Source organism: Marmota monax, unplaced genomic scaffold (assembly GCF_021218885.2).
Source record: "Marmota monax isolate L192 unplaced genomic scaffold, Marmota_monax_Labrador192_F-V1.1 WCK01_AAM20220418_F8-fsc00022, whole genome shotgun sequence".
In the NCBI taxonomy this organism is placed as follows: Eukaryota; Metazoa; Chordata; class Mammalia; order Rodentia; family Sciuridae; genus Marmota; species Marmota monax.
Window position 1 is genome coordinate 6,621,327 of NW_026695215.1, and position 11,608 is coordinate 6,632,934.

Genomic DNA, 11,608 nt, shown 5'->3' on the forward strand with positions numbered 1-11,608 from the left:
CATTGATCCCCTAACTGAAGAGTAGCTTGCAAAAATCTTCTCCCATTCTGTAGGCTCTCTCTTCAAAATTATTTATCATTTCCTTTACTGTGCAGAAGCTTTTAATTTGATACTGTCCCACTCAATTAAATTCTTGTTTTTATTTCTTAAGCATTAGGGGTCTTGCTAAGGAAATCAACACCTGTGCCACTATGTTGAATTGTTTAGCTCATGTTTTCTTCTAGCAGTTGCAGAATTTCTTCTCTAATTCCTAAATCTTTGGTAGACTTTCATTTGACTTTTGTGTGAGGTAAGAGATAGGGATCTAGTTTCATTTTTCTACATATGGATATCCAGGTTTCCCAGCATCATTTGTTTAAAAGGCTATATTTTCTCTAACATATATTTTTGGCACCTTTGTCAAGTACCAGGTGGCTATCTCTGTGTGTGTTTGCGACTTCTGTTCCACTAGTCTTCATGCCTGTTTTGGTGGCCAATACCATGCTGTTTTTGTAATTACAGCTCTGTAGTATAATTTGAGATCAGGTATTGGGATGCCTCCTATATCACTCTTCTTGATCAGGATTGCTTTGACTTTCTAGGTCTCTTATTTTTCCAAATGAATTTTGGAACTGATTTTTATAGTTCTGTGAAGAATGTCATTAGTATTTTGATGAGAAATCTGTATATTGCTTTTGGTAGTCTGGCCATTTTGACAATAGTAGTTCTGCCCATCCATGAATGTGAGAGGTCTTTTCATCTTGTGTTTCTTCAGTTTCTTTCTTCAGTGTTCTATAGTTTTCATTATAAATGTCTTCCACCTTCTTTGTTAAATTAATTTCCAATAGAGTTACTTCATAGAAAGAAAGAGCATTGCTTAAGTATAGTATTGACAAGCTTACACCAAAATACACTAATATTACATCCTTTCTTCTAGACCAAGCCACCTTGGGAGAACAAGTAAAACGAGTGAAAGAAATTGAAGCCATCGAAAGTGATTCTTTCATCCAGCAGACATTCAGATCAAGTAAGGAAATCAGAAAGGTAAGCCCACACAAGCATTGAGTTGGCCTGACTCCAGCCCAGGAGGGCCTCAGTCTTGGCTGTGAGTGCTGCTTATTGCAGGTTAAGGAGGGCCAGAGTAAATCACTGAATTCAGGGCAAGATTAGCCCATGCAGAAGCAGAGAGCACAAATGGATCTGATGTGTATTTTAAATTTACCAAAGAAGACAAAGATGTTAGAAGATGGTTCTGAAACAGTCATATGCATTTCATGAACATAGCAGTTTTCTTTTCAAATGTATACATCTTTTTTTTAAATTGACATTCCCAGAAAAAGTTAGGAAAGGACTTTAAATCATGAAACTATTACCCCAACAGTAGCCCGTATCTGTTTTTTGTCCTGAGGTACTTCACTCAGCTCCAGTTAAAGGACTTTTGAACTATATTTTGCTTCTGTTGAGTTTTCCATATATTCATTCTCTCATCAGTAAGGATAGATTTAGAAATTTACAATCCTTTACTAGAAAAAGATTCTGGAAAAAACAAATAGTATTTAATAATGTTAATATAAAGAAGATATGGCTACCCCCTATTCTAAAATAGTGCATGTGTGCAGATGTACTAACAGCTGTATAATACCTTGATGACGAATGTAATAATTCATTTTTTCCTCTGATATTAGAAATTAACTAGTGATGTTTAGAGAGAGATGACATACATGTTTGCAAATATCCATTATTATCCCCTCAAAATACATTTTTTTCAAGATGAAGTTATTTATTTAAGATTATATTGTTTAATATGTTTCCAAAGTTATCTGCCAAAACCATTGTGCCAACTCAAATTCCACCCAAAGTGCAAGGTGCCTCTGCTTCTGTGCTGGTCTGCAGGCTGTCAGGCGCTCCCATCTCACTCTTTCTGACCTGGTGGGCACCTTTGCCATCACAGGTGAGGTGGAAGTTTTTATTTCCACACACTCTTGAAGTCATCCCTCCAGAAGATGTGAGTTGGGCATGCGTGCCCCCACAGGGCCAGGTGCTGCAGAGCCACAGTCCCCATGCTGTCGAGGGGTGGATCATCTTTGGCTTCTGGTGATTAACTGTTGCACCTCCTAAACCTGCAACTGTGAAATGGGCACTCATAGCTACAGTCACCCATCTTACTTAACACATTACTTTTGCATATTGTAAGGACCTTCATCTGTCCTAATAGAATTACTGTAATTTATTTTTAAATTTGCTCTTCTGGTATCTGTTTCCTGAAACTCCCTTGACTTCTCAGTTCATACTGGACTCTGTTCTAATCAGCTAGCATTTTCTCTTCATGGAAATGTTTACTCCTCTATATTTAATATACTGTCTTTTCTTCTAAATGACTTTTTCCTATTTGACCCAATAATATTTCACTTTAAACTTATTTTTAATTCAGTGCCTCTCCTTCAGGAAAGTGTGCTTTGAAAGGTAAGAAGTGGTGTCAACAGGAGAACACACCAGAAAGCCTCAGAATGGCATTTGCCTTGGTGGAGGTACAGTCTGGAGTCTCAGCCATCCGGCTGAGTGCCCACACTTCCAAATGACCAGAAGACCAGTGATAGGCAAACAGTAGCATCTAAAAAAGAGCTGAAATGCTCATGTCTGCAGTGTTTACCAAGGATTCAAGGTGCCCAAGAAGGTGAATTGTGTATCAGGAGATGATTAGCAAAGAGAAGTGAGGACCTCAAGGATGGATGCAGATCATGGGGAACATGTCAGGCTGTCCCTAGTGCATGGCAAGATAACTTTGAGGACTGCTGTCCACTCATTCCTCTTGTGGACAGTTCATTCATGGGTGTGAGGTCCGTGTCTCTGAAGAAGGCTGCTCTGTGCTGGCTGCCCCTCAGCTGGCACAGTCATTCTAAAGCTGGGCAAATTCCACTAATCAAGCTAGGGAGCTGATACCAAAAGCGTTCCAGACACTGTGTCTCCTGTGACATGTTTATCTAACTAGTTTAACTTTCTGAAAGCATTTCTTTGGCCTGAGTAGACAGGGGATCTGATAGTTCCTGATGTATCCTTAACTTTAGGAGCCAGGATACAGCTTGTTTGCAAACTGCTGTTTGGTGTCAGTTATTCAAGCCTCAGGTCCTATCTCTGGCAGATAGCCCATCTGTGCGCTAGAGGGGGCTCAAGAGCCGAGGCCCTGTGAGCTTCTGTCCTCAGCTTGAAGTACCTTGTAAAGCCGAATTTTTCAAACTGAACCACCAGGTGGCAGTGTCACCCAAATCCAGAAGTTTCCTGGGCCCCATTTTGAGGTTTTATAATCAAGGCAAAATTTTCTTCTACATTTTTCTTCACTTAAATAAAAAGGCTATTCATGATTATCCCCACATTTTTAAACTGCATGTTGTTAAATAATAATGTCCACGTTCTGATTCTAGCCTTTGAGAGCTTCACTTTGTATGTTTATATGTACTTCTCAGAAATAATTGTTGATGTACCCCACAGGCAAACAGAATGAGATGAACCTGACATACGATAGGCTGTTGTCTCTCCATTTGAAGAGCAGGGCTCCATGGATTTGGCATCTAGAATAGCAGCACTCCACCTCTTATCTAGGCTGTTCAGCATGGAAGCTATTAGCTCAGCGGTGGGAGCATTGCTGAGCCATGTTACATGGAGACTCTGTAGCTCGCAGACCACACAGACGGCTAAGCGCTGACCTCCCACCTTGCTGGGTTGCCACACTTCCTTCCCCAAGCACAACTCTGAGCTTTGTGGTTAGATATCCCCAGTGGTATGAGGGTCAAGATATCATTAAGGCCATGAACTCCTGGACGCAGTGTTTGGAAGAATAAAAAATGTTTGAAACCTGGAGTTGGGAGTGCAGGTGTTCATTCCAAACTGTAAGAGCTGCCAAACCAAGACTTCTAAAGAACCTTACTGTGAATGTTTCAGATATATATGATGCTGCGGTGTGCACACAGTGGTAGAAAGTGGACACACTGTCACTTCACGGTCACCTCTCCTGTGTACTTGCTCTGGGGCCTAAAATCTGCTCATTGCATGAGTCCCCTATAGTATAGCTTTGTATGTTTTTGCTCTCATGTGGACTCAGATGGTCACCTGTGGTCACTTGCTTTCAGCCTAAAGAAGTTCCTTTATATTTTTTGTATGTTGGGTCTGCTGGAAGACTCTCAATTTTATTCTGAGAATGCCTTTATTTTCTACCTCTGCTGTTGAATAGTAGTGATGTTAGATACAGAGCTCTTGGTCATCGCTCCTGGCTGGGTACTTTGGACACACTGTCTGATTACTTCGGTACCTACTAATTCAGTTGAGAAGTCTGCCTTACTGTTGTGGGGATCCTTTGTAAGTGACACTTTCCTCCTGCTGCTCTCAAGATTTTCTTCTTGTTTTCAACTTCCAGTATTTTTACTATAACATGTTGGTGGGTCTCTTTGTGGTTACCCTAATTTGAATATGTAGACATACCTAGAATTAATTATAAATTTGCACTATAACATACCTGAATTTATTATTCTTCAGTAAATTCTGGAAAGTTGCAGTTATTATTTCTTTGAATATTTTTCCTTGTGCCTTCTCTGCAGTCCTCTGGTAATATCATGTGAGTGTTGGGGTGCTGATGGCATCTATATTTTCCATGTTTCTCTGAAGTTGTCTTTTTTGTTGTTGTTTTTTGTACTAGGGATTGAATCCAGTACACTTAAATACTGAGCCTCATCCCCAGCCCTTTTTATTTTTTATTTTGAGATGCAGTCCAAATTTCTCAGGGCTCACTAAGTTGCTAAGGCTAGTTTTCAACTTTAGATCCTCCTGCCTCAGCCTGCAGAGTCACTGTGATTACAGACATGCTCCACTGTGCCCAGCTTGTCTCTATTTTTTTTATTTGTGCATATTTATTTTGCAGAATGGTGGGTTTCATTGTGGCATATTCATTCCTGCATGTCATATTCATTGATCCAGTTTTACTCCCCAGTATCTCCCCTCCCCAAAGCCTGAATTCTATCCTACAGATAGAATTATTGGTCTCCTAATTTCATGGCCTTCCTCCCTCCCCCACTTTTTTTTCCTTCTAGCTTTCACATATGAGAGAAAACATACAACTTTTCTGATTGACTTATTTTATTCAAAATTATGATCTCTAGGTTCATTTGTTTTCCTGAAAATGACATAATTTTATTCTTCTTTGTGGCTGTGTAAAATTCCATTGTGCATGTATACATTTTTTCTTTATCCATTCATCTGTTGATGGACACCTATGCTGGTTCTAACCACCCCTCCACCCCCACCCTGTGCTCCTCCCCATAACAGGGATTGAATGCAGGGGTTCTTAACCACTGAGCCACATCCTTAACTCCTTTTTAAATTTTATTTAGACAGAGTCACTTTCAGTTGCTTAGGGCCTCGCTAAATTGCTGAGGCTAGCTTAGAACTCGATATCCTCCTGCTTCAGCCTCCTAAGCCCTTGGGATTACAGGAGTGCACCACTGTCCCAGCTTCAGTGTACTTTTTTTTTTTTTTGTGGTGCTAGGGATTGAACCCAGGGCCTGTGCATGCAAGGCAAGCACTCCACCGATTGAGCTATATCGCCAGCCCCTTCAGTGTACTTTTAACTAAGTCAGATTTAATAAACATGTCCTTAAAATATCTGTAAGCAACATTGTGATAAACATAGTATCATTCATTGTTTGATGTAGTATTCATAAACACCTCCAGATTTGAAAAGTAAGGGTTCCTGGACACCTTCATGACTGCCCAGAGATCTGCTGTCAGGGTCCTTTTGTCTTCTAGAGCGTTAATCTCTCTGGTGAACATGGCCCAGCTTCCACTATCATAAAAGTAAATGCCCTGTTTTTAATTGAGTAAAATACTTTATGAGGATCTTGGCATCAGGAGTTGACTTCTGTCCCTGGCTGCCACAGAACAACTGCTGTCAGGCGTGCCCTCCCATCACTAGCAGCAGTTTGAGCAGATGCATGAAGCTCAGTGCTCGGGCATCACATGGCAGGCTGCACAACCTGGCGACCCTGAGGGAAGGAACCAGAGGAAAGCCCAGCTCTCCGCCTAGAACCAGTTTCCTGCTGTGGCCCTGGAAGCAACACCCTGTGGAGTGGTGGCATATCCCTCATCCTGACTACAGTGTTCACTGTCTCTTTTCCCACTGTGTACTGCCCTCAAGACTCCTTTCTGTCTCCTTCTCACAGGGCACTCACTATTTCCTCTGGCCAAAGCACTCCCTCCTCCCATGCCTGGTTCCATCTCACTCTCAGGTCTTGAACTGTGCCTCCTAAGAAATGGCATCCCCTGTTCCCCAGTCTAAAGTAGAAGCCCTCCCTGGTCCCCATTCTCAGTGCCAACCCCTTGATGATACCCTGACAGGAAGCACTGCACTCTGGAATATGTCTTTATGCTGGTGTATATGTTTGTAATCTGCCAACTCCACACAGCATGTAACCTGCAGTCAGGCCAGGGGCATATCTATCTTGTTCTCTCTGTGTGCCCAGTGCTTCCCAGTTGTCAGTGCTCCCCAGTGCAGGTAAGTAGACAGGTCTCTAATCCTAAGGTAAATAATATCTGAGAAAGGATTAGCTACTTCATACACAGTCCATTCCCTGGACATGTTTCCCAGTGACATCTACTTTATGCTTCATTCAGAAAAGTGAATGATTAAAAGTAGGTAAGTCAAAAAAAGTCGGGTGTAGTAGCACATGACTGTAATCCCAGGGACTTGGGAGGCTGAGGAAGGAGGATCGCACATTCAAGGACAGCCTGGGCACTTTGCAACTTAGCTAAGCAACTTAGCAAAACCCTATCTCAAGATTTAAAAAAAAAAAGGCTCACTGGTAAAATATTTTAAGGTTCAATCCCCAGTACCAAAAACAAAAAGCCAGAAGAAAATGGAAATTGGAAACAATAGGCGATTCTGATTGAATATTATTCTTGCTACCTGATGCTGACCAGTCACCTCCCTGGTCACCGCCTTTCCAGGGAGGACGGAGTTGGAGCTTACTGACTAAGCACCACATGACTGATTCCCTCAAGGCAGGAACGCTGATTCACTAGAATTTGTGTCTGCTGCACATGGCATAGTATATGGCACTTGGTGAACAATCAGTCAGTGTGGAAAGAATTGTCTTTAGTTTGCAAGATGATGTAATAGATTATGGCTTTATTTCTTACCAAGATATGATGTACTTTTCTTCAAAACCTTTTTATATTTTAAACATCTTAAGTAACCTTAAAAGACAGGCTATGAGTCTATCAAGATATGAATGAATAAATAAAATCTGATAGATCCATACAATGGAAGATGGAATATCCAGAATACAGATCAATAGAGAAGGTAGATTATTTGGCTACAGAGGAATGAGAAGGTGGAAGGAGGGGGATGGTTGTTAACATGTCGGGCGGAAGGGTATGGTGAAAATTCTGTCAAGTTGTGTGTGATAATAGTATGGATATGCCAAAAGCCATCCCGTTATGCACTTTAGATGGGTGAATTTTGTGATATGGAATCATGTCTGAATAGGTTAAATTTGTGTTTTAGAGAGAACCTTTGGTTTTGCATATTTATGGCTAAAGAGGTCAAGTAATACTGGCAGTTTGTTGCCTGCTTATTTATTAGAATTTAGACACAGGATAGATAGATACATAGACAGATATTTCAGTAGCATAGGCTGATAAGCACCAGTTTTTTTAAATATGCTGATCATCAGAAATAGTAAGCATTTCTTCCACATTTTTGTATTTGTTTTAAGGAATAATTTGTTTAAGGAATAATTGCTTCTCCTTCAGTAATGTAGGACCTTTTGGGCATGAATAGCATCTTAAAGGAGACAGCAGTTACTCACCATTGGAAATATTGTTAAAGCTCTTGTCTAAATCAACATGTGCTGCATCTTCCAGGTGGTGGAGCCTAGTGAAGTGACACATGAGACTTCAACAGCAGGCCCAGCATCAGTAGTTGCTGACCCACCCAGTGCTGAACGGGAAGTAGACCCTGCCATCCCCACTGCTATCAAGTACCAAGACGACAACTCTCTGGCTCATCCAAATGTAAGACCCTAGAGCCTGGGGGTGTCCATTGAAGTCTAGTTAGCTGAAGTCAGTCCAGACTGGTGTCCTTTTATTCTTCACCAAGATAGCCATTGGAGGACATGGGTTCCTGAGTCGTCTTTGCTAAGCGTAGGCATGTAGTCTCCAGCCCTGAGACTTGTGGTACGGATTTGAATCTGGCATGGCCCAGCTCATGTGGCCCCACTTCTGGAAGTATGTTGTACTTAAGAAACAGGTGAAAAGAAGAGCTTTTTAATAAAGAGGCTGAAGTTCCTAGTTCTGGCTGAGCCGCAGTTCCTCCTTTGGCTGTGAGCGAGTCACAGGTGTGGTGTGTGGCTATCTCTGTGACAGAGGAACTCACACTGTAGGTACAACTTGTTAGCCAGCATTAGTCCTCTCAAGACCTTCTGAACGTTATTCATTCCCAACAGATGGACTTTAATGAAGTAGTTCTGGGGCTAAACAGTATTCAGACCTGTGCTGAGAGAGGTCTTCCACAAAGGTTCATGTGTGGTCAAAGTAATTGGTAGGCAGTAACACTTTCCTTTCCCTTTTCTATTTCAGTTATTTATAGAGAAAGCAGAAGCTGAGGAAAAGTGGTTCAAGAGATTAATTGCTCTCCGACAGGAACGACTAATGGGCAGTCCTGTGGCCTGAGCAGTACACCTATGATTGAATTGACAGTAGCATTGGAAATTTATGTTTTTAAATCCCAATATTAACTTTTACTCTTAGAATTTAACTGTTTATATGAAAAGGTAATCTCATTTCATTCTTTCTCATGTGGGTTTGAATATTTGTTGATTTCAACTAAATCAAATATTGTGAAATTTCATAATGCATGAAAATGTTGTACTGTTAATAAAACTAATCATAAAAACATCAGTATTAAAATAACTCATGCTCAGTAGTGTTTGTTAATGCAGTGTGAAAAATGTTGTGTGTGCAATGACCCAATATTGATTGATTATGTGTATATAAGAATCAAATTATATGCTGTAAATTTGAGATTCCATCTGTGAATCTCTTCTTATCCCCTACTGAAAATTTTTAGACACAACAAAATGCACCCTAAACAGCCTGAGCAAAATAAACATGTTAAACTTAAAGGAATAACATGTTTATTTTTAAGAGTTTCTTGACAATTAAATGAAGTGATGGTTTGGGGCTAAATATCAGCTTCTATTGGTGCCCCTTTTTACCCTAGAGCAGACCCCAGCTCAGCCTTACAGAAGCCCTTTGCTTATGTGGACCTAACCACTTGGCTACAGGCCTCTGCAGGGAAAGCGTTTCTGAGAAAACTAAGCAAAAGCTCCCACTCCGGTCCTCCCTGACCACTGCTGTTCCCCGTGGAGGAGACAGGCTGAGTGCTGCTTGGGCGAGGCTCTGACTCTGCAAAGTGCCAGTACCAGAGGAAGTGCTTCTGGCCTGGCCTTGCAGAGTGGTCTTCCTTCCCCACTGGGCTCAGAATTCTAGTCCCACTCTCATTCGGTCTCTGTGATGACTAGCATCTGCACTGGGCAAGCATGGAGATTACTTGCGGGAGGGTATCCAATGTGTGGAACATTTTGATACCATCTTTTTGGTATTTCTAAAACTACTAAAATTGTCATCTATTGAAAATGAAAAAGTGTCCGATGTGATGCCAGGTGTGTGTGGGTTTTAATACAGACACAAAAATGTTTAGTTCCTAAAGAGGTTATAGTTTCTGAGGTATTTTGTATTTCATTCTTTGCACAATTTGTAAATTGTAAAAGTCTTGGCAAGTGTAATTTGGTTGTCTGGGCAAGAATATGGACCATCTCTTGGTTCCCTAGTGAGTCTCCAACAACTGGGATAGATGCTTTTCTCAGTATGCCAGATGTTCCTCATCTATAAAATAGTGAAAATACCAGTGTTGTTCCTGTGACAAGAACCCCAGATACGGTAGCTTAATCTGCAGTAGATTTATATTTTAAAGCTAAGTTTTCATGAAGAATAGAAATTCAAATTTTTTTTAATTTTAAATGAACTAAACTTGGTCCCTGCAGGAACTCAAATCCCTCTGTCATTTGATATCTTATTAACTTCATTCACCTGCATTTCTATATAAAACCACACAAGCGAAGTTCAGTGAGAGACTTCACAGACGGCTGCCAGCCAGCCAAAGTCAGCGAGGTGATGCTTCCTGGCCTCCTCCTGCACCAGCGTAATGAGCTGTGAAACACAACAGTCCCAGTCAAGCTGCTTGAGTAATGACAGCAGTTTGCACTTACAGGAGACCAAAAGTGTTCTTTGAAACACTGATTTCCTATGAAATGACAGGTGCTGATAATGCAACTGGCTTCTTTCTTATGGCCACCAAGTGTGCTCTCAGGAAGATGGAGGAAGAAACTGTTTCTGGGCTGGGCTTGTGTCTCAGTGGTAAAGCACTCACCTAGCATATGTGAGACACCGGGTTCGATCCTCAGCACCACATTAAAAAATGGATAAAATAAAGTTATAAAAGAAACCATTTCTGGTGCTCCCTAGATCCAAGGAGGCCAACACCTGAAGAAAAAAGGACAGGGCTAGGTCCCTTGCCCACCTGGCTCATGGCTCAGCATGTGAAATGAGGGTACAAGTTGCTGACCTGCCTGCTTTGTTTTCTCAGTAAAATGACATTAAAGAAAGTCCTTCATAGAGAATTTGCTGTTTGTGCTAAGGAAATGGTTTGGCATCTTAATGAAATGTGGAACAAAGAGTTTCGAGTTGCTTGGTGATGACATGAAGAGCTACACTCCATCCAGCACGCTCAGTATTCGGACTCTTGACCTGCTGCAGTCACAGCCCCCATCCCAGCCTTGTCCCCAGCCATGCCTGCCCTCCCTCCCTACCTACCTTCCTAGGCCATGAGCAGCCCTGCTCTTCCACATTAGGGACCGGTAGGGACCTACCACTTACCCATTTTAGAAAGCACAGCCTTCACCATCAGATTGTCCGATAGTGCGTTTACGTCATTCTGAGTGCCTGGTGTCTGCTGGGTGAGTATGTGATCTTCAGGGGACTCACAGGTGAATCCAATGGGGAGCCCACCCTCCAGAGGCTTAGCTATGAAGCCCAGACACACAAATAATGGGGGAGAGTACTCAGTGGCAGAGGAGAGGGCTAGTTGTGAAGGGAGAAAACTTAGTCAAAAAATCAAAGCAGGCTTCATAGGAGAGAGATAACGGAACTAAGACTGGACGGGTGAGAAGGCTGTAGCCCCAGAACTCGGGTGCCTCCGTGCCTCTTGCTGAGGCTACTCCAGGAGGCTGTAAGCCAGGGACAGCGCTCTCATGGCAGAGTCCAGTGGAGAACTGGCTGGACAAAGCAAGACCTGGTGTGGCTGCCAGCATCACAGTGGTGCATGACACTGCAGGGCAGCCATGGTAGCCAAAGGGATTCCAGAGCCTCTAAGGAAGAATCGCATCTGCCTGGCCTGGCTCAGCTGTGTGACCCCTTTGTGCTCCCTGACACTCCTAGCTGAAAGTTCTGCTCTGCACTCCAAATGAGTTGATCCAGGATACTTGGCTCCTGTTGGCTTTTTCTTCCTTTCCCTACCTAAAAATTC

At 42.1% G+C, this 11,608-nt stretch overlaps 1 protein-coding gene across 1 annotated transcript in view; it reads left to right on the forward strand.

Annotated features, from left to right (window-relative positions):
• Rsrc1 (arginine and serine rich coiled-coil 1) overlaps positions 1 to 8,934 on the forward strand; it is a 393,370-nt gene extending 384,436 nt beyond the window's left edge. The window contains exons 8-10 of the mRNA XM_046431492.1: positions 917 to 1,023; positions 7,888 to 8,037; positions 8,602 to 8,934. Coding sequence (XP_046287448.1) covers positions 917 to 1,023; positions 7,888 to 8,037; positions 8,602 to 8,694 — 350 coding nt within the window. The 3' untranslated portion in view covers positions 8,695 to 8,934. The remainder of the gene's footprint in view (positions 1 to 916; positions 1,024 to 7,887; positions 8,038 to 8,601) is intronic.
• The last annotated feature ends 2,674 nt before the right edge of the window (positions 8,935 to 11,608 follow it).